The sequence below is a fragment of the Vanacampus margaritifer genome, chromosome 4 (assembly GCF_051991255.1).
Source record: "Vanacampus margaritifer isolate UIUO_Vmar chromosome 4, RoL_Vmar_1.0, whole genome shotgun sequence".
NCBI classification, from domain to species: domain Eukaryota; kingdom Metazoa; phylum Chordata; class Actinopteri; order Syngnathiformes; family Syngnathidae; genus Vanacampus; species Vanacampus margaritifer.
This window is the reverse complement of record NC_135435.1, coordinates 24,471,977-24,496,272: the sequence shown is the minus strand read 5'-3', so window position 1 is coordinate 24,496,272 and position 24,296 is coordinate 24,471,977. Positions and strand designations below refer to the sequence as shown.

Genomic DNA, 24,296 nt, shown 5'->3' with positions numbered 1-24,296 from the left:
CTCACCTTGGAGACCAGACTAGCACGGTATGCAGCCAGGGCCTTCAAGTACTCTTTCTTGGCAGCCTCTGTTTTGCTTTTATACACCTGTAATAACATAGCAACAGAAATCAATGAGCGAACATGTTACGTAAGACAGACACAAACTCCACCAAGCAAGATTATTGAAGGTCCCAGAATGTACAACCTGTGCCATCAATTTGAAAAAAGCTTTTTTTCTGGAGCTAAAGACACTTCTCTGCTACAGATTTATGTAGGTTGAAGTCGCATACCACTGGGCATGCAAGAGAAGAAAAAATTGGTTTTGTTCAAAGAAAGGACAATGTATGAGAAGGAACAACTGGTTCTTGAACGAGTATTTGAGAAGGATTGACTAATTCTTGAAAGAGTATTTGTTTTGTCAAAGATCCCATAAGGATCAACTGTTTCTTCAAAGATCTTTGAGGAGGTTCAGCTACTTCTTGAAAGAGTCTTAACTGGTTCTGAAACGAGTATCTGCTGGGAACATTTGTTTTGTCAAAAATCCCATAAGGAGCAACTGTTTCTTCAAAGATCTTTGAGTAGGATTAGCTACTTCTTGAAAGAGTCTTAACTGGCTCTGAAACAAGTATTTGCTGGGAACATTTGTTTCTTCAAATATCTCATAGGAACAATTCGTTCTTCAAATACTTCTCGAAGGATCAACTACTTCTTGAAAGATTCTTAACTGGTTCTTGAAAGAGTATTTGCTAGGGAACATTCCAAGATCTCCTAAGAAACAACTGGTTCTTTAAACGTCTTTGAGAAGGAACGACTACTACTTGAAAGAGTCTTTGAGGGAAATATCTTTGCAGAGCAAGTTTTTGAAATCCTGTCGGAAAAACAGTGCTAATCTAAAAACAGCCAAGCATGGAAGGAAAACTGACAAACATACTATCCCTCCATCCATTTTCGTAACCGCTTGTCCTTACAAAGGTTGCAGGGGGGGCGCTGGAGCCTATCCCAGCTGGCTTCGGGGCAGTAGGCGGGTAACACCCTGAACTGGTTGCCAGCCAATCACAGGGCACATAGAGACGAACAACCGTCCACACTCGCAATGAACCTGCCATGCATGTCTTTAGAATGTGGGAGGAAACCGGAGTACTCGGAGAAAACCACAAACACTCTATAGTGTCTTAAATAATGAGCAAGATCATCACTTTCTCCATCAGTAACAACACTTCATATGTTGGGTGTACCTGTTTCTGCTCCTCCCCAAGACCGTCCCACATGGATGCCACGATCTTGGACACTTCGCCAAAGGTGGCGTTGGGGTTCTGACCCTTGATAGCGGCCTGCGTGTCTCGGAAGAACAGGGCATATGCCGACACCGGCTTCTGTGGCTCGTTAGGATCCTTCTTCTTCTTCTTTTTTGGTGTCTTGGGCTTTTTCGTGGGATCGACAGGTGCTGGTCGCTTTTCACCGACAACCTGGGATGATGGACGATATAGCTTGCTCAGATACATTTACATATTTACAGTAATGCCTGAAGATTCAGGGTTTTTGGCAGACATCCGACCGCTTCCTCACCCTGTTGCCGTCGTCCTGGTCGTCTTCGTTGATGGAGCTGGAGGGCGACGGTGTGGCGGACTTGCTGGCCGGTGGCGATGGCGAAGTGTGGGCAATGTTGGGTCCGCCCATGTTCAGGTTGAGTTGCGTGTTGAGATGAGACTGGTTGATGGTGGTCAGTTGATTCCGCGAGATCATGCCGTTGGGGCAGCTTATGTTAGCGATGGATTTCATCAGCATGGCTGGGTTAGCTGCGTACTGGCGGATGTGGGCCGGTCCAACATTCTGTGAGAGCGATAACAAAGGAAAAGGGGGCATTGTTAACATGATAATGCCGTATTGATCCTCTGTTTTCATGTCGCCTTGCATGCAGCTCAAGTGTCTGCATCTTTGTTCAAGAGAGGAAATGGAGTCATGGATGGTGGATTGTTATGTGGTAGTGCCATAATGTGCAGCTTTTAAATGAGGAAGTAGACCACTGTTTAAAACCGAATCGCAAATTGTTTGGTTTGGTTTGTAAAGAATTCTTTCAAAATGAACAAACAAAAACAAGCGTCACAAATTTCTTACACGATCTTCTAGAAGTAGAAGTGTTTCTTTTAAGAGTCACCCTAAAGGAATAATTCATTTTTGGAAGAGTTTTGAGGAGAAATATTTGGTTCCGGAAATAGTCTTTAGGTGTTAATGTTCTTGGAAAAACTAACAAGACTGAGCATTTCTGAATAAGTCTTATGGAAGGAACTTTTTGTTGCTAAAAGTCCCTGGAAGCAAACAATTGGGTCTTGAAAGTCTCTTCAAGAACAAAAACTTGGATCTGGAAGAAACCCACTTGAGGAAATTTTTAGTTCCTGACAACAATCTTTGAGGAAGAATGTTTGGTCCCTGAAAAAAGACAAAAGACAACCAATGTTCTTGATATAGTCTTTAAGAAGTTTGAGGAGGCACAACTGGTTATTAAGAGAGTTTTAGGGAATACGGTGTACTTGAAAAAGTCTTTGATAACCAACAACCTAACTGTCCTTAAGAAGGACCAACCTGTTCTTGGAAGAGTCTGAGAAGAACCACATGTTTCTTGAATAAGTCTTTGAGAAGAACCATGTGGATCTTGAAAGTCTTTGAGAAAGAACAGGATCATTGAATTTTCTTTGAGAAGTAACTACAGATTTTTCCGAAGTCTTTGAAACTAACAATTGGGTCTTGAAAGAGTCTTTGAGAAGGAACAACATGTTGTTTAAAGCGCCTTATGCAAGGTGCATGTTTGCACAGGTTAGCATCGATTGCAGCTAGATTGAAACCAACAGCCGTCTCGAAGGGCTGCCAGATCAGAGAGCTGACATGGAACAGAGGAGGAGATGTGAGCGCAACACAAGAAGGTGATTTGTTCCCTCTGGCTGAGTCCATCTGGTATTCAGCGGCACAAACTCAATCTCCACCGAAATCAACACATCATAAAGCAACACGTGAGGCTTTATTGAACTCGCCCATCTTGAAGAAATATTGTAACACCTTTTAAGGATACAACATATTGTTGTCACTTCTCCCTTATCATGAATACAATCTCTGGGTTGTTGGAAGGTGTCTATTTATGTGACAGGAAGATGCTGTGAAAAACAGGTTTTGTTTTCTCCCAAATAAAAAAAAAATACACACACAAGCTTGTGAGCATATTTGCATAGCCACCTCGCTTCCAAGTGCTTTTGTCATTACTGAAAACATGACGGGTTGCCGTTTGCGCCATAAAAAGACGCATGCTGAGCTCATTAGTCGCGGCCATCTGTATGGCAATGATGCAGGTCGGGCAATGGGCCGTTGCGACGTTTGTTTGGAATATGCTGATTACCTCAAAATGCTCCTTAAACATTGAGTTTTTTCTTTTAAACGCTAACTAGTACAGTGGAACCTCGAAAGTAAAACAACCTTAAACTAGAATTGGTAAACTTTTGGGAACACACACAGCAGATAACAGCTACATTTGGACGACATGGTAACATAAAAACGATCTTTCAGATCTTTAAATGTCCCCATTCTGGTACCAGTCCAGTCAGAGTCCAGACTCTGCCTCTCCTGTTTGTCCATTTGTTGTTGCCTCTGGCCTTTATAAAAAAAAAAAAATTGAAAGACGCCACAAACAAACGAGTACCAATCCCCCCCTCCCTCCAACTTACAAACGTCAACTTTAGGATATATTTTGGACATTTGTCTCCAATGCTTACAAAACACTACAGACACTTATGTTCATGCTTTATGGTTATGTACTCTGGTTATGTATTTCTGGACTAAAGTCTTAGAAAAACTTTCCGCTATTTTGGACTGTAGGATACCTTTATCTCCAAACTTGTGTTTGCTAGGTGACCTAACAACAACTGACTTACCACATAAACAATTTCAATCTACACTTGTAGCCCTTACTATCGCTAAAAAAACAATTCTTGTTAACTGGAAAAATAAACAAACTCTGAATATCGACCAATGGTCTAACCTCCTCATAAATCACATTTTAATGGAAAAAATATCTGCCTCAAATAAAAACCAAATATCAAAATTTATAGAAACATGGTCTACGTATATAGAATTTTTTAACCTAATTCTGGTTACTTAATTCTGTCTGTTAGCGAGAGCCACTACATCGTGATAACTTACATTGATGTTTCTGCATTTGGCAATTTATTATTATATTATATTATTAGTATGGGATTTTTTTTAATGGGCTTTAGGTGAACTGATGAATACACACACACTCGCACGCATGCACGCACACACACACGCACATACACATACTCACCCACATACAAAATATATATATATATATATATATATATATATATATATATATATATATATATATATATATATGTGTGTGTATATGTATATATATGTATATATATTTAAAAAAAAAAAACATTTATTAAATTTTTTTAATTTATTTGTTTTTTTAAAAAAAGGAGAGAAATGATGATGTCAAATCGAATGAACAATACTGAGCTCTCCTGGGGGAAAAAAAAAAAGGATATATTTTGGACATGAATTTGTCCGTATTTGTAAAAAACAAAAAACAAAACTATAGTTCCACAACTCTGAATTTCAATTAGTGTGCCTTCACATTCGCATTAAAAATAAGAGCAAGAAGAGGGACTTGTTCCCTCCAAGGAGGTTGAGACGAAAATGACATTGTGTCTTACAGAAAGGGGTCTCCGTTCTTTTTGGAGAATCAGGATCCCAACTTTGAGAGATTTTCAAAGGTTTCAACGTGACTTAAGGACTGTAAGAACCGAGTACAGAACCCCCCCACAACTTACGAACTTCAACTTATTTATATTAACTTATATATTTTGGACATGAACTTGTCCGTATTAGTTAAAAAAGAAACTAGGAGGAACATTTTATGGGGCAAAATGTCCCAAGTAGTATATCAGCCCCTTTTTGACCCAAATTGGGTTACATTTGACCCAACTGTTTTCAGAGTGTATCGTTTATTTTCAACTATGATGGGTGGGTCTGGAACATAACTACCAAGATGAATGGCAGGTCACTTTATTTGTATCAACTTACTTTGAGACAAGAATTTTCCTGAAATTTTTTTGCAAAACTCCCAATTCATTTTTTATTTTTGAAGTTAATCGGCTTGGCTCTTTGAACATGTAAACTGTGCTTAATGATTATTTATGTAGAAAAAATAAATAATCTTTTAAATCTTTTTATTTTAATTGCAGTATTTCTGTTGCTGGTTTATATAAAAACAAACAAACAAACACAGCTCTGGAACATCCAATCCATCCATCCATCTGGAACAAATAAATTCTATTACAATGGATGACTATTGGGAAAAATAATCTTGAAATGACAACAAATTGAAACAGATGTACTAACTTTGTGCCCGAGTGCTGGAATTGTCACGTAACGATAACGGCCAACGAATCATCTTGGCTCGCGGTCGCCTCGCGTGCACATGAATGGATCGCTGCCGGTGCACGGCGCTCGCCATCTCTCGTTTGCATTTTGATTGCGGTATTGTCAGCACTCTCGACGAGATGTTTTGATAGTCGTCGTCAATCTGCAAATAAGTCCTTATCTCCGGCTCTCAGCAGCCAAACAAGCTGCGATGTCTGTAATCAATAAATGTTCATTCACTTTGTAATATTCCTCACACGATGTTGGAGAAAGGGGGAGGACAAATTGCTTATTGGGTGCATTTCTTGTTGATGAAAGCAAATCAAATGAAAGCCATCTTTTTTGGGCTCGGATGACACTCGCGCGATATGCTTTCGACAAAGATATCACAAAAATAAAATGGAAAATCAGAATTGATGGAGAGTTTATGAACAGTGTCCGCGTGCGCTAAGCTGTAAGAGCACTGAAAAGAATGTTAACAAGTTCAATTTCTATTCAATCAATGGGCAGAGCTCTTGGAAATGTTCTGTGGCAGCAGAGGGCTAAAAATCATCTATATGGTAATTATGGGTGGATGAATCCCCCAGTAACTTTCGCCAGCATGAAAGGTCAGTCCTATTAAAGATAGTTTATCAGCGCCCTGCACATATTCCTTTACTGGGCTTCTAAATGGCGACATCATTTTTATTTTTAAAACACGCACACACATGTGCACGCACACACGTGTACACCCACAACACCCTCCCCTTTCATTTTCAGCAACTGTGCTTAAGCCAAATGAGAAAAATACAATTGTGAGTACAGTACTGGTATAGGCACGGATGGGAGCATTTCAGCCCTCCGGGCGCAGACTACATTTATTTAAAAAAATATGACGTAACCATCAAATATAATGACTTATTATTGCGTGAATAACTGTAAAAATAGTAGCGGTACTGCCTAGGGGGATGAAGTAAAAACAAGTTTCAGAAGTCGCTTATGCACTTCCTCTAAGTGCCGGCATTTACAGCCCTTTTTCCGGCACTGAACCAGTGTCAGTCTGACTATTTTTCCATCTTTGGAGAATCTATCAGGAGTCCTTTTCACACTGCCTTTAATAGCTGGAATTACCAGTACAATAGGGTCATCTGATATTAGCTCAGGAGGAACTTTTTTTTTTTTTTTTTTTTACTGTGTCACTGTTCTGTACTGACCCAACATAAATTGGGGGAACAAGTCGACCCGGCATTTTTTTGCCTCCTGAGGTAGTATCAGAAATTGTCAGGTTCAGTCAACCAAGAACATTTAATAAACAATAGACAAGGAAGGAAGACAAGAGACTTAAATAATTTTTCACTCGCGAGGAGAACGGACAGAGATGTGCCCAGTTACAATCTCCTGCCCACTCTGAGGCACAATCCCGAGCCCTCTCTTTTTTATTTTTTTTACAGGGCGTTCCAACAACAAAATGTTTCAGTCCTTATCTTGTGATAAGGAAACAGTTCCTGTTCTGCAGCTCCAAGAGCATGAGTCATGCTTTGCAATACAATAAGAGTAAATATGGGATAACTCATGTACATTTAATCTAACAGAAACCCTTTTGACACTTCCTGGATTTTTTTTTAAAAACCCTTTATCTGTGTCTGTGCAAACAGAACCAAAATGGAAGTGGAGTAATTAATTGAGACAGCAGTTTTACACCTTCTGAGTTCGAGTCAAAAGCCTCTTTTACACAGCCAGTAAAAGCTGTCATTTTCAGCCTTCTTTCGGAAGTGCGGAACAAATTTCTGTAGTTTTACGCCTTTGGGTTAGCATCAGAAGCCAGGTGGATTTTATTTTTATTTTTATGTATAGATAGTATTCACATGACGTCATTTGCCCCACATTGTGCGCCGTGCAAAGATAAATCTAAAGGATTCCAACCGACAAAGTCTACCAAAGTGTGTTCTGACCATTTTGATTAAGGTGTCATTGTAAGATGGTAAAAAATGCTTTTACCATAATGCGGCCGTGATATATGTGAGCCGCTAGCCGTGGCTAGCTCTGGCTAAAAATAGATCTGGTGGTCAAGATGTTCCGATTTTGAGATATCTCCAAATACCCTCCTTAAGGTCTCTTATTTTCCTTTCCCAGCAGTCCAAAAGTTTAAATTGTTGTTTAAGTGTACGATAATAAGTGATGAATCAACAATGTTGTTGTTGTTTTTGTTGAAACATGCTAGCGCGGTCTGGGTACTAGCTAACTTGGTTTAAAAATAACCGGAGATTCTTCACCTCGATTTCACAAATGATAAATGCACATAGCAAGCAATAAAAGCCAAAAGTACAGAAGACGCAAGAATGTCCGTGTTTTTGGAGCCATCCTACCTCAGAGCATACGTTGCCATGTAGTCCGGTCCAGGCAGTTACATCGGAAAATGTTTGTAATCCAATCGATTCCACTGATCAAACGTTTTAACGTGTGTCACTTGCATGGAGTGTTGAGATAAATCTAAGAAACAATACAAGCACAGCCGAGTCTGCCGGAAAGTTGACCCACCATGAAGGGCAGACTTGCGATCCCATGACGTCAGTGAATACTTTCTAAAAGCAGCAGCAAAACAAAATGGGGAGATAAAATCAACCCAGCAAATACACAATCTGAGCTAATACCTTTACCCTTTCACACTGTCTGTAAAAGTATACTTTTTTTGTGTGTACCTTTTTTGTCACCAGCCACAACATGGAAAAGAAAGGAAGACCTGGCATCTTCCTGCCTTTGGTGTAGCATTAGAAGCCACTCCAGGCTGCCCGTAAAAGCAATTATTTTCAGCCTATTTTCTGTATGAACGCCATTCCGCTGAATTACGCCCGCCAACTATCCACTCCCCCTAATCTTCCAGATGCATTATGGGCATTTAAACATTTTATTGTGATTCTGTGGTAAATCACAGAATCAATCACACAGAAGGTCAGACTGAGACTTCATTACAAGTATTGCACGGCCGTGTGATTATCTATCATTTCTGACCGAGCCCGCGTGTCACGCAGGCTCTCCGTCAAGGCAACCAAAGAAGAAGAAGAGACAAAAAATGCCACTCTTTTAAATTGATGTACAGCTCATGTCAGAGCTTTGCGGTAGGCTGATGTGATGCTTTCTGCTACAATGCTCACATTTGACTGGTGAATACAATAGCAATGCTATTAAGTTGTTTGCAAGGAATCAAATCACAAAAACAACACACTGAAAAACATTATTTTGCCCCCCAAAAAACCTCAAACTCATTTTAAAGCAAGGAACCAAGGAGTAGTATCAAATTATTGCAATTTTTAACTGAATACAAATTAAAATTGGATGTAGGAATCAAAATTTTAAATATATAATTACACAATAAAAAATGTTTAAAATGTATATAATTACACAATAAATATGTATATGAAAAATTTACAAAAATAGCCAAAATAAAAAAAACATGGGAAAAAAAATCTAGTTGCATGTCAATATATTTCAATCAGGTCACTACAACAGATTAAAGCAACAATATTTAGTAATGTACCCAACGATGCTAAACAGGCTTTTAGTGAGAAGGATAAAAAGTAATTGCCATGGCAACCCCAGTAAACCCGCTTTCAAAGGCTGTACTGGCGAACCAGCCAGAACACCTGTTGTGCTATGATAGCAACAAAGAGTGTGTATCAATTCAAGGACAGTTCGATTTGAAAGTGGAACGCTTCGATTTGGTTCAACTCAGTAGATTCGATTCGAAATGGGATAGCTCCGTTTGAGAATGTATGATGTATTTCTTTTTTCGTTGTACTGTAAATGTGCCATTTCCTTCTAAGATATATCTCGACAGTAAAATACAATTCAATATGTATCTTGATATATTTCAAAGTGTAATGATTTATTCGGTTGGAACTGACATCATCTTTTAAAATAAAAAAAATATTTTCCAGTTCAAATCTTCTTTTTTTTCCTTTCTTACACACCTAAGTTAGCATCGATGCTAACATTACAGGAACTATTTAATGCCTTGGATGAAAATTCTAAAATCTTGACAGGTGATCAGAGCAGGACGTAGCCCCGTTTCTGACAGCAAATTCCAGCTTTCCTGTGACACTGAACAGGATAATCGGCATAGAACACGGACAGGTGGATGGACATGACAGTGGTAAACAGAGATCGCATTATAAGGCAACTACTGTATGTTTGTAATCCAATCACAAAAGGACAGACTGAGGCAATTGTCTCCGTGTCCTTGCACATGTCAAGACACGGCGAAGGCACCAGGTGTTCTTTGGAAACAGAATCCTGGGACTCAGGGGAGATGGGCGGGAGCAGAAATTGTGAATACAGCTACGCTGGCAAGCCGTACCCTGCGGTACGATTGGGTTTGAGCGCAAAAAAAAGTGGGAAACCAAAAATGAGAGTTTGGAGCTTCTTAGGAGAGCAGATTCAATAAATAATGACTTTGCATTCAGGAGTTGCAGTGCCCCTAACAAGGTGAACAATTTGCAAGAGCTACGTGTGCATGAGGAATAATAAATTAGAAAACACTTGGCGGTGTGATAGAAAATTTTGCAAATCAGACCAGGTATATTCAAAGGCTGGCTTTCATATTAGTTCTTTATGACACTGTTTGTAACAGCAAGTATTTCAACAAGTTTTCCCCCTATTCGACTGTTGTGTATAAATTGCACCAATATGGAATAGGAGACTATCTTTAAGTATTTGCCTTCATACCTTTTTTTGTAGGTACGGGCATAGCTAGCTTCATTTGAAATAAAGATTGACAGTGACTGGATTTGTCTGCAAAATATTTAACTGCGAATATTCAGTTTGTCTACAACAAAAAGTGGCTCACAAAACAGGTGATTTATTTTATATAATATTAAGGTACAGTTAGGGTTGCAGGCATGCATGTGTTTAAATCTCTCTCTCTTTTTTTTTTAATACTGCCCTTTACAGCAGCACAACTTGAACTTCAATTTATAGATGTTCAAAAATCCGTAATGATCTACTCCAGTCTGACTCGCTAATGCTAATTAGTGCTCTACTCGTGGCACTTTTATCAGTCAAAAGAACGGCTCCACGCTGCAAAAAAACGCTACTTTTATTGGAATAACTTAATCGTGCCTTTTTCCTTCCACTCTTTAATGTGGCTACAACTTAACATTGTATCAGACCGCGTGGAACCACACTGCCCCTAAGTGGCCAAATCGGGTACAACATGAACAGCGCTCCCAATAAAGGCACACACAAACAAAGGTAAGACAGTATAAAATTATTTAAATAAAATCGATTTCGGGACATTTAAAATCGATTCTGAATCGTACTAAATGAGAATTGCGATTCTTATTGGACATATTTAGTCTCTTTTACACTGCCTGTAAAGTTATAATTTTTTATGTGCTTGTGTTATTTTGTTCAGAATTGGGGTATAGTCTACCCGACAACCATCCACCTTCAGAATAAGAATCAGAAGCCCTGCCCAGGCATTGTCCCTCCTGTTTACCATGTAACTGTTCTGTATACAGCACTGACACTACACTTTTTCTGGGTTTTGTGTGAAAGGCACAGGTGGAACAATTTTCTGGACAAAATCAAAGCAGGAAACAAATGTAATTGCAATATTGTGCTGTTTATTTGTGTGTCCCTGCAGCCACGACAAAGAAGTGAGCTTGTAATCATGTACATAAGCTTGTCATTCCTTTATCAGCGTGCTGACAACAATGACAAAACACCCCCTCTCAGGCCCTCGTAAATCACTGCCTGCAAACTGAGAGGAGTACTTATCTGGTTTCCAAAGTTCCCTCTTGGAGATAACAGACAAAAAAAAAAAAAAAGCAGGTGAAAGGAGTGACGATACCCATTGTGGCAAGGCTTTTGGGGAATCAATCCCATTTCAGGAGAAAATGAAGGACCATCGCCATTTTTTTTTTCTCCACCCGCAGCAGAATGTGCGATGGCCGATAACGAGCGCCAACCTACTTTCTCAGCTTTGAAATAGGAGTCCAATCAGACACATGAGCCATGCAAATGGTCTTTAAGGAGGAATAAATGCCGGGGAATCAAAATCTAATCCTCCAGCAAGTCGTGAGAACGGTCCGGAATGTAATTGTGTCAAGGTTCCTCCAGATGTACCGAGCTTAACTGACCGTGAAATGAAAATTCTTTAGGCACAAGCCTTGTGGGGCCCTCACTTACTGTACGGGATGTTTTAAAAAAAACGGCAATTATCTTGTGGGCCCCAGAGCACCGAGGCAGGGAAAAGGAGCTGTTAAGAGTTTATAGCCCTTCTACCCTTTTGGAATGTAAATAAATGCAGTGAAACCTGGAAAAATATGACTCAAAAATGAAACAATACTTTGTCAAATGTTGAGGGCTTTGGCATCTAAGGTTTTTTTTTTTTAAGTAGTCGAGCTTTTTTGTGATCTCACCACGAGTTTATTAGCGACGACGACACAGAAAAGTGTGACAATAACTAAAGAACCAGATACGGATCTTTATTAGGGATTTATATTCAGTTAGTTTTAATTTGTTTATTTAGCAAGTGTGTTCGTTTTTATTACTTTTTTTTCAAAAATGTTTCATTTTAATTTAGTCTTTTTAGTTTTACTATTAGTTTTAGTTTTTTTTAATTTATATATGGAGTATTTGTCGAGTGCAAAATTTTAAAAAAAGGTCAGTATTTTTATAATTGAGTAAAGCAGGGTTGTCCAAATTTTCTCCACCGTGGCCCAAATACAAAAAAAAAATTATTATTATTTTTTTACTATTTATTTTAAGCACACCAATATTAGTTAATTAAACAACTGTATATTGGTTATACAGTAAAGTGGGTTGTTTAGTTTGCAAAATTGCCTACCTGAACAGCTTTCAATAAGTCTAGTCAAGTTAGCTTGATTTATATCGCATCTTATCATGTAAAGAAACAACTCAGTGCTTTACACAAAAAAAAAAAAAAAAAACACCCACTCCCTCCTCTTTACCACCCACCCAAACTCTAGACACACAACCCAATAACATCACACTCCCACACATATAAGGCAAATAGTTAAGAATTTTACAAGATTTGAGGTTGGTCGAGACCCTTTAACCCCTTGCACTTTTGCTTATTTAGAAAAGCTCTACGGTATATAAAACTAATTGATTAGTATCAGATGATATTTATAGTATATGCCGCGGGCCGCTTAAAAATGAATGGCGGGTCACAAATGGCCCCCGGGCCATTGTTTGGACACAGCTGTAGTAAAATAAAGTAAAGTAAAAAATTTGACCTTAATTAACTGAAATAAATACAAAACGACTCCTGAAAGCTCGTGTCAGGCAAAAACAAAGGACATTTTCACAATAAATATAGCTAGTTTTAGTGAGTTTCATAAACGTAAGATTTAGTTCCAGTTAGTTTTCATTTCTTAAAAATATTTTCTTTTTTATTACGTAACTGAATTGTTATTATTAGCTATATTTTGTCAGTGTTGTTTAACCATAACAACCTCGGTGTGCATAGGCAAGGAAATACATTAAAATGGTTCACGGCACGTCAACATCATCATTATCTGGACCAATCAGGCTTTGTCCTTTCTCTCTCTTCATTCCACTAAATGAATCTGTCGTTTTTTTCCTAATAGACAAGCAGTCATCCAGGTTGACATTTCCATTTCTCCTCCTCAGTGCTTCTCGCCACCGTGGCATTTAAGAACACCTTTCTCCAACCCGAGACAACAATCTCACATGCCTGCCCGCTACTCTGCGATTGACCGTCTCATGTCGGAGGAAATCTCAGTTTTCGCCTTCAAATCGACATCTTACAGAACAATGGTCTAAAAAGTGAGAAGCGGCTTCCCTTAAGAGATTATCTTTTTTTTTTCTTTTTCTGGAGAGATCAGTATTGTTCATTCGGTAATTTTACCCATTTGATATGTCATCATCATTGCTCTCCTTTTTTTAAATTTAATTTTAATTTAATTTTATTTTTATTTTTTATTTTTTTATTTTTAGAGATTATCATGCTGCCATAGCATCTTGATGGGAAAAAAAGAGCTTTACTTAAAACAATATTTTTTCACCGTATCGTTCCTGATGATGAGACGGGCAGTTACACTCACCACCGGTTGGCCGTTGCTGATCGGCATCCCTTCCTGGTCCATCATGTTGCGCGAGATTGTGATGGAGGGCAGATCCAAGCTTTGAGGTGGGAACTGAGGGATCAGGGAGCCCCTGTGCTGGGTCGGAGTCTCCGGCATGGTGTGAAAAGGCGAATCCCCGTCAGACAGGCCGATGCCGGACTCCATTTCCGGCGGAGGTGTGATGGGAGGAATCTCAAACTCCTCGTCCCCCAGACTGGGGGTGTGAAAGGTCTGTAAAGAAGGGGAGGTGAGAACATATTCGTTGATCAGATTGAAGTTTTAGGACTGTGGCAATACACTTGTCTTGTAAGTGCACTAAAGTGTAGTATTTACTGGAGCTATTTACGTCCAGAAGGCAACAAAAGTGGCGATCGCGGGAAAGCGAAAGGATGTGCGATAAAGGCACTTAATCTCAGGGATGCGAGATGTTGGGTTGGAGTGCACTGAAAATACACGTCACACACTAGATGGCTTTAAAAAACATTTTCAAAGATGATTACACTCGGCCAGGAGTATTTCTTTTTTTTGTTCCCCTCGCCTGCACTCCTAAATCTGCTCATCAAACAGCCTAATCCTTCTGCCTTTGGAATTAAAGCTTTCCGACACGCTTAATTTGCTTACGCGCCTTCTCGGAGATGGGGATGTTCACACACTTAGTTCTTGTTTTTATGTGCAATGTTGCGTTAAGCCACTCTGCGGAATTGGGAGTATATTCATAAGCTCACAATGAGCACATGAACACCAAAGGGCATGGTGTCAAAAGTGCTTTTAGGTGATTTTGCTAAATAATGATTGAGTGAAAAGCGGGGAAAAAAAAGATCTTACAACTTGTATCCTATTTGCATATGAAGTGACCATCCAAAAGCAATTGGGATCACTTTTACCGGGCTGTTCCGTTTGAGGACATCCTTGACGTTACAATAATTGGCATGAAAACCAAAATAAGGCATTTATGATCATTATGAAGGTCTCTTTTCAAACTGTTTAATTTTTTTTAAAAAACCCGAGGTGACCTACAACATGACAACTTTATCATTTCGCCAGGTGTAAAATTCTGAAGAAACACAGACAATTGCACCATAATAAAGGATCTTGGAGAGTTATTCAACAACCTACTTACTAATTGCTTAAATGCTCAACAAAAAAATCGATTAATTGTGTATAACTAGTAGCTGATTAATCATGTGCTTAAAACAGAATAGGCAAAAAATGGACTGCAGTACTTGGCTGCAACCAGCAGAGGTGCTGCAGATTCACACGCAAATCCACTATGGGAAGTTGAGCTATATCTATAATAGGCATTCTGGCATGGAAACAGGAGTTCAAATCCATCCAAATAACAAAAATATATTTAAATTAAGAAAAATTTAATCTCGTAAATTTCCTTTCACACGTGTGTCCGTCCAATATGATTATTATGTGTTTTCATTATTGTTGACAAAATATTGTATTAGCACCACTACTAGACAACCATTAGTCACCAAGAGTATCTAAATCAGCACTAATAACCAGTAACCAGGAGTAGAAACAGTTAATACCATTTTCATTCAGAAAACAGAACCAGTTCACCTTCAGTTCACAGGGAGCTAAAGTCCAATTTGTCAAAATGCCAGCCTGCGGCTGCCTGAGTGCTGAATAGATTACGCACACTTCCAGTAAGAACTGTTCGCTACGAGCTCTCCACTTTCATGAGCTTCAGTCCACTCCAAAAATCCCAACACGTGAATGAAATAATAAAGATGTGTCCGAAAGTTAATAAACTAAACTGCCACATGTCAAGCGGGGGGGGGGGAAAGCTCAAGAGATCTGCCATCCTTGCCGCGTTCATTCATCTTTTCCGACTTCCCCTGCCGAGCTGGGTCAAGTTGTATGCTGGCGTGGAGGCCTTGCGGTCCTAGTCTCATCTCTATTATATAATGTAGCAATCTAGAGCAAAGTGAGGCACACTGAGCAGAAGACAAAGCTCTGGTCACGTTCACAAATCACTCGTACTGGAGTAGTATTAAAATGATTTATGAAAGTTTTCGGCAGAATAAATAATTAGAGATTAGAGCCCAAAAAAAAACCAGGAAGAAGGTCTTAACCCTATGAAGCCAAATGTATCATTAAATACAATAAATTTTGAGCCATCTATTTCATGAGTATAATATTTTTTTCCCCATTAAAACCCTGACGTGAATGATCTGTCACATGCACTGCACGGATAATCCATTAGAGGGCAGTATCACCCAGATGATGGCTTTTCCAGCGACCTTGGAAGATTGCCCCAATTGAGAAAAGAGAGACGCATATACTTATTATAATCGGGGGAAATGTTCTGAGTTTCGGAAATACTAATATGTTTGATATGTCTGTTATTATATTTTTTTAGTTATAAATGTACAAATTTAAAGCATTGTGACCTGATGTATCAAATATGACACAAATCAAAAGTCATATGTGGAAATTCCTTTTCATATAAAATTGTGTTTGTTTGTTCAAAAGGACCAATAAACACTCTATTTACCAATAATTAAATTTTTTTTCTCATGGTTCATTCTTTATAGCAGTGGTCCCCAACCACCGGGCCGTGGGTCATTTGGTACCGAAAGAAAAAAAATTGCATTATTTTTATTTTTTTCGAAAATGATGTTTTATTTTGAAAAGTGGCCGGATTCTATATGTTACATCCGTCTCACTTGACCACTCTGTTGTTGGTGCGACGTTATGGACGCCGTTAATAAAGTTGCACATGATTACACAGTAGATTTCCGTTCATTATTATTATAGAGAAAATACCAGTTTTTTTCATGACATTTTATTTTGTCTTTATCAGCTAAACCTTTAGATTGGGCCGTGAAAATATTGTCAGACATTAAACCGGTCCGTGGTACAGAAAAGGTTGGGGACCACTGCTTTATAGGGTTAAATGGGACCAGAATCATACTCATCTATCATCAATGGTTGAATTTTTAATGAACAACAAGGAAGTTGATGTACAAATTTAAAGCATTGTGACCGGATGTATCAAATATGACACAAATCAAAAGTCATATGTGGAAATTCCTTTTCAAATAAAATTGTGTTTGTTTGTTCAAAAAGACCAATAAACACTCTATTTACAAATAATTAAAATTTTCTCTCATGGTTCATTCTTTATAGGGTTAAATGGGACCAGAATCATACTCATCTATCATCAATGGTTGAATTTATAATGAACAACAAGGAAGTTGATGACATGCAGTGATGGAAACGGGCACCAGTATCACTGCTGGGCCAGCTCCTCTGTATGTTAATGATGATACAAATTAACATATGCACCAGAGGCCTTCAGTGTGTCAGATCTCATTTGGAACAAGGGGGGGTTGAAATATGTCTCCTGTCCATGAGGAAAGACCCTCTCCGGATTGTTTGGGGGGGAGGAGGTGTCAGATCCTGCTGGACGTAGCAGGGTGTCACGGTGTTGCTAACACCGCCGTGAGTCATTTCCAATAAGGCCAAGCTAATTCCACACCAGGAGCATCTTAGAGGGGGGCTGTGATCAAAGATTAAGAAACGTACAGTGTAATTTCTTTTCATGGCCGGTTTGTTTATGCATTCAAATGGTTCTGGAAAGCTCAGCTGAGCCCAAGTGCCAAAACAAACTGCTGGCACGGGATGGAAGTGCATGTGCATTTTGACGAGTGGGCAACATTGGAAGACGTTACAAGGTATGAGATGTGCACAGAAAAGGACACTCAAACAGTGGGCAGGATTCGTACTAAAAGTGCAAGTTTGACAAAAAATGAATAAACAAATCCTTCCCTTGATAAGTCAGACTCCACTTAGAATAGTGTGTTTATGGATCATTTTCATATACAGCCCAAATTCAAATTCCATCCATCCATTTTCTTAACCGCTTGTCCTCACAAGGGTCGCGGGGGGGGGGGTTTGCTGGAGCCTATCCCAGCTGGCTTCGGGCAGTAGGCGGGGTACACCCTGAACTTGTTGCCCAAATTCAAATTCACTATCATATTTAAAGGACCCACATACAACGTGCCCTCCAGTCATCTTTGTTGGGTTGTGTATTAAAATGATCCAAGGTGCTTCCAACAGTTCATAAATATGAGACCAGACCAACATTTCCACTTGCAGGTATTTACCTCTCGGTTAGATATTGGAAGATGTCATTATTTGTAAGAAAACCTGTTAAGAAAAAATAAATTAATTGCCCTGCCTTATTGTTACTTCACTTTTAGTGTATTAAGAATGCAAAAATGTACTTTTACATGACAAGTTAACACACAGTTTTGTATGTTGCAAGATTTGCAATGCAAAATCAGCTTTAGAAATTGTTTAGCATTTTCCTTATACCTCACTGACCCTACTCTGAACAAAATGTGATTGATCCACATATAATACACATTGTTTGAAAAGCAATAAGAATTTTATAACAATGGTTACAGAAACAAACAAAGGTTGAATTGTTATCAGTGGATTTTTTTTCTTTTTTTATCTGAGTGCCATCAGGCTGCTCTTTCAGGGAGAGAGAACAAAAAGCTTTTCAGGCAGTACTCCCAGCCCTTCAATAAATGTACTAATGTGATTCACAGATGCAATAACCAAGACATGTTGAAGGCAGCAGCATGTAATTACTGAATGTAGCCGGCCTGCGAATCAATGGCAGGCAGGATTAAGGATCCGGTTTCAAATCAGCAGACGGCCAGAGTGCAACCGCTCAAATGACAACATCAGCCACCGAAAGCCCTAATCAACATTATTTCAAATTTGTAGTCCATTTCTACATATTTATAGTTCATTAGATGTCTCTAATGTGATTGGCTAAGTAAAGTGATACATCTGAGTGGAAGACAATCTTACCGGACTGTATCTTTTACTGCGAGGGAGGCAGCCAAAGCTCTTTGCCAGCGAGGATGTATGCTTTAGTAAGCACAAGCAGGTCATCTTATCTCATCCTCTAAGTGCATCAGGTAAATGATACACTGGCCATCAAAAACGCCACAGCACAGAGAATGCAAAAATCACTCGAAAAATATATGACCAATCACGGTGAAATAGTCTGCCCCTCAAATAAACGCCTCTTATTTCTCATTAGGAAAAAAAAAACAAACGTCTCCAATCATAGGCCTTATCATTCACATTTCAAGAATAAACCCATTTGAATGCTGTTGCTAGCCAAAACAGCAGCACTTAAACACAGGGATGTGATTTGACCAAAGTTAAATTATCTGAAAATTTAGCCGGGGGTCTGGGGGCCGCCGGCACCCAGCTAGGTCCAGGGCAGTGCCCTGGTGGGGGGACAAGGGGGGCGCAGCCCCCCGGAGCTCATGGGTTTTCCGTGTTTTTAAGTACTTTCAATGCACTCACATGACAAAGAAATAGACAAAACAACAGCATAAATTTTCAATGTATATTGAACTATCCCATATAAAATGGCAGTTTTAGTCAACTCAAAATCAGTCACATTCAAAAACATTGGACTGCCTTTGCTTTTAAAAACTATCACTGAGAATATCATCATATCTAACTAATGTGATTACTAAGTTAACACATAAATAATGTTGAAGAGTTCAAATTTCATGAACAAATAATTGTATCATGACCAAATGAAAAGTAACTCATATTAGAGCATACCACAAATGTCTTTGTTATAGCAGAAGATGTTATCTGTCGGAGTCATGTGCATACACAATGAACTACAAAAAACAAACAAACAAAAAAAAAAATCAGATTTTTTTTTTTGGGGGGGGGGGGATAAAAAAAGCGTAATTCTGCGAATTAGCGGAAAAATCACATCCCTGTTAAACAGTCTCTCAGGGTTGATGACACTTTTTTTTTTTTATTCCCCGTGAACTGAACATCTGCCACAATTGCTTTTGACACAAAGAACCGTGGGCACTTCACACTCTCTTTCTATCTCTGACGCTATCGTTCACACGGGGACATTAAGTGTCCTGTTGCAAAGCAAAACAGCAGCAACTAAACTCCCGAAGAGGTTATTGCTTAGGATGTAATCTAGTCTCTTGTGCAGCATTAAAAAGCCACATTTGCACTGCGCAGGAAGCAGGAAGTAGTGATTGTGAATTTCTCAGCTATATGATCAATAGTCTTCTTTTTCTTCAAACTCCACTTTCAGTTGACTTAAATTGTAATTTATCTAAGAAACCAAAAAAAAAAGGCCTCGCCCTGCAGTTGTGCAAATAAACACCCTTGTCCAATATTTGCTGAAATACGGTGTCTCAAATGGGAAAACGCCTATTTTTACATGTACATTGAATCTTGAGTGGCTTGAAGAAGACTTGACAATGAAGCCTTCATGCTTCTTGTCCTCTATCTCTTCATCTCTCTCTCTCTTCCTCTCTCGGTGTCCTCCTTAGCGAGGAGCAGAACCATCTGTGCCCAAACACTGGAAACAGTTGTTCCTTTTGATAAAGTGCAAATGAGTTTGGCTGTTTTTTTTTCTTTCTATAACTCAAGGAGCGACCCCCATTTACCAAATTCCCCCCTTCCGAGCCCATCCCATCTCCTTTTCCTGAAGTACATTTGTCTGTGCCGTGGCGATTATATACCACCATTTTATTTTTTTTTTTAATTATGGGACAGGGCCAACTTTTTTCAGCAATACACAGTGGAAAAAGTGATTTTCATGTATTAAACCTCACACCCTGGTACGGGCTTTCAATTATTAGCTTTCACACAGGTCTCTATGCCAGGTCGGAAAATTGCTGGGTTGACTTTGTCATCCCATTCTGTACCTTTACCACAAAAACGGCTTTGATAGGTACTGTAAGGTTTTACACAGATATTCTGCAAAATTGGCCTAAATGAAGATCAGTCAAAGGAACCCAGCAAAGCAAGATATTGCCCCAATTTTTTCACACGGTGAAATTGAATCAGAAGTCAACCCAGCATTTTTTTGGGGCTTCGGAGGTAGTAGCAAAGCCAAATATTAAACATCTTTCTTGGCTACATATGTTAAAACACACAAGTACGTGAGCAAACAAGCCACCATTGCAAAATGCCCATTTAACTCTTTGACTGCCAGCCGTTTTCAGAACGTCTTCTACTGACGTCTACCCGATCTTGTCCAAAGAGAGCCATCGCTGCCATCTAGTGCCCAAAAATAGTCATTATACTAACTCGATCTGCTTGATACTTTCAGCACAGCTGGCCAAGGCTTTCCTCCACCCGTTTCCCAAAAAAAAAACATAGTTAACGTCTTTTAACGTTTTTGGCAGCCCTCATTTGGATTTTACTAAACGTTATTAAACGTTTTTGGCAGTCAAAGAGTTAAGGACGTAAACACAAAATTACAGGGAATCTGTAGAGTGGAAATAGGAAGAAAGCCAGAACTGTTTGAAAGACGCCTCAAACACAACACCATTTCTGTTTCTATGCCAGCGGAAAGATCTGCAAAAACTCTTTTCAGCTTCTCCAATACATATTTGAGAAGTAAAGCAGGCATGTATATTGTCATATTTCCAGTATATCAGAGCATCTCTAACCGAGTGCAATCGCATCACATCAACGTCAGCTCCTTGGACGTCAGCAGCTACCTGTGTTGTCTCAGGGTCTCGGGACAAACGACGAGGCACAAATGTTTCAGGCAATAAAAATAACAGAGCGGAATGCAGTAACAGGAATTCATCCATATGAAAAGTAGAAGAGGGCTTCATGGCGTATTGGGCTTATTATATTGGAATTGATGCTTAGAAGTGGTGAATTATGAGGCACAAAGAAATGAAAAAGGGCTCTATTATTCATGGAATGGGGCCAATGAAAAGAATGAACTGAATGGAAATGATACTGAAGGATTACCAAGGAAGGAAAGCTATGTTCCTTCTTCTTCTTCTTTAAACACATTTTTTCAATTTTATAGCCACTTCATCACACGACCAAAAGAAATGATTTTCCAAATAAAATCGAAATATGATGAGGAGAAATATGCCTCAAGTCAGGCAAAAATATAGAGGTTGAAGTTCCATCATCAAATCTCCTGAGAGTTCAGCTCATTGGGCGTCTGAAGGATTAACTCAAGAGGTCGGTTTTGCATTTTCTTTTGGTTAAAGCACTTTTTTTTTTTTTTAAGATCACAAGAATAGGATCCCAGCGTTGGCAAAAAGGACCCAAAAAAATTCGTAATAATAATAAAATATTTATCTTTTTTTTGTGCATGTTTCTTTGGAAAGACTTTGTTCAGAACACAAACAAATTAAACTGGCTTTTAAACAACTGTTACTTTAGCATAAACAAAGCACTTACGCACACAAAAAGACAGCTAGCAGAACGTTCTTTAAAAAAACAAAAAAAAAACACGATTTATCGGCAGGAACATTCTATCCTTAAAATCAAATGTACTGCTCAAAGTCATGTATACTCACATCACTAGCAGTCAGCAGGGCGCCGTTGGCTTCTGACATGTTCATGTAGTTGTTGTTCTGGAACTGAAAGGGGGAAAAGAAACGACAAAAAAAAAAAACATCAACTTGCTGCTCTGCTCATAGTGGACTGCTGTCACTCAAGCGCGCCACTCACATCTCAATGTTTACACACTAGCCTTAACCCGCTTTTTTTTTTTTTTTTTTTTTTGGTGCCACGCCACCACTTTGATTGTGTCACTCGGAGAGGGCCGGGCTGATTCAAAGTGGAAAGTAATGAGACGGCGCTCTGACTATTGAGCGCTTTCGGGGATGACAATTAAGTGCGTTTGCATGACAAAGACAAGCCTCGAGATGCACTAGCGGCTTATTAACTTCACACAACCTGTGGGCGAGTAGTGATAGCACGTAAGGTCGAGTGTGTTATACGTATGTGTGGGAGTGTGACGCAGGGTAATCAAAGCGAGTTAATGTGAGTGTTGGTAGTCATGGCTGTTGGTATTAGAGCAGCCTTGTAAATGTAATAACACAAGTAAATGCAAAACATTTTGCACTTCATCAAAAATGTAATGAAACCCATCAGTGTAATCATTTCACCAATAATGTTGATTTATTACATTTTATTGTTCAAACTGATCATGTCAAATTTGACAGATAATGTAACATATATATTCATGTTCATTCCATCGAAGACTGTTACACATTCGCAGCAAAAATTGGAGTGTTAAATGTTTGAGTTGATTTTAACCCTCAAAGTGTATTTTTTAACACGGTCTGATTAAAAAGCAGGTCAGTGTTAATTGACAGAGTTGATCTATTTAGTGTTAAACCAAATCTGCAGATATTGAATGAAAGTAAGCTCCGCCTTAATCAGAGTAAGCTCCGCCCAGTCAAAGACGTTCAATGTTACATCAGAGTTTTGGTGTTGTTTAGTAACATAGCATGAAAATAATTTTTTTTATTACGTTATTGCTGGATTTATGACATTATTTTATTACATTTCTGATCGAGTTAAGTGCATATTTGATCACATTTGTAAGAGTTATTACATTGTCAGGAAATTATTACATTATTGGGCGCTACAAGCCTTTCCCAAGCTCACACAAGCCCTTAAACCCTTCAACAGTTCACGCACCCTCCTCCCTCCTGCACCGTCCACAAAAAAAAGGAAAAAAAAAAAGTCAGAAAGCTTTTATCACAAATCAATTAAGGTGTGCACCCCTTTCACCATCACAACAGAGCTGATATTGTGTCATTATTTTTAACGGACCACCATTACACTTCTAATCTTGTGCACCCCCTAAAGGACGTGCACTATAGTTTGCGAATTCCTGTATTAAAGTAACGGCAGCTATAAATGTCACCTGCGTGTTTAAGCTACTAAAATCAAGCACTTTGCAAAGAAATATCGTGTTTTCACAACCTCTGAAACCCCCTTCCTGACCCATGCGTGGCCTGCTGGAAAAGTGGCAGCCACTTCCTTTCTTTGGGGACACAAGCGTGGTGAAAGGTCGGAACAATAGGACATAGAATGAAGAATTACGGGCTAGCAGCTGGGTCAGGCAGCACAATGCATCTCTGTGTGGAGTGGACCCGACCCACGCAAGACCCGGTTTGGGTTGGGGGGGTGGTGTAAGAATCGCGGGTTCTTCGTTAAACTTCTTATGTTTCATCAGTCTATTTATTGTGTGCGTGTCTTGGAACTCCAGTTGATGAGAAGAAGAAGAAATAAAACGACGTCTTATCTTTGCGGCGGCAAAACAATAGCAGAAACAAATTAAGATCAGAGCCAATGCATGAAGTGCATACATATATTTCCCAGTCTTTTGTGCCCGTTTTTTCCCCATCTCCTTTTATTCCGAGCGGTTAGTATGCGAATGTAATTACCGAAAGGACTTGGGCTAATCAACTAGGAATGGTATCCATTAATTAGTCTGTGCCCTGGAGGGAAAGCGAGAGTGAGCAGAGGATGGGGTGGGGGAGCTATGTTAACAGTGTTCCGCATCAACGAGAAGTGGTTGTCGGAGCAGGTGGTTCGCAGCCTCTGGTGCCATCACACCTAAAGATGTCCCGCTCAACCCTGGTTGAACCGAATGTACCAAACTGATAATTAACCCAAAAGCTGAACTTATCTTGGAAAGTGTTTCTCCGTCACTGAGATGGCAAATTGGAGTCTCAGAGATTTTCTCGTCTGTTTGGACAGGAGGAACATTGGTCTGACTGGAAATTGTAAGTGGATGGTGGGAGAGAAGTAGTATCAAAAGCTCCAACAAAGTCAACCTGGCAATTCTCCACTTTCGAAGACTTAAAAAGCCCAAAGAGTGGAAGTGGATGACAATAAATGAGATAGTGTGGATATTTTGTGAGGTTGCCTCAACCCATTCACTGACTTCATACACTGCTTGAGTACATTTTGACAACAGTCACAGAGACGC

General features: G+C 39.2%; 1 protein-coding gene across 1 annotated transcript in view; it reads right to left on the bottom strand.

The window, feature by feature from the left end:
* The window catches only part of tox3 (TOX high mobility group box family member 3), a 54,513-nt gene that overhangs the window by 2,693 nt on the left and 27,524 nt on the right, over positions 1-24,296 (bottom strand). The window contains exons 2-6 of the mRNA XM_077564919.1: positions 21,865-21,927; positions 13,484-13,735; positions 1,548-1,811; positions 1,217-1,447; positions 6-86 (exon numbers count right to left, since the gene is read on the bottom strand). Of these exons, the coding sequence (XP_077421045.1) occupies positions 6-86; positions 1,217-1,447; positions 1,548-1,811; positions 13,484-13,735; positions 21,865-21,927 (891 nt within the window). The remainder of the gene's footprint in view (positions 1-5; positions 87-1,216; positions 1,448-1,547; positions 1,812-13,483; positions 13,736-21,864; positions 21,928-24,296) is intronic.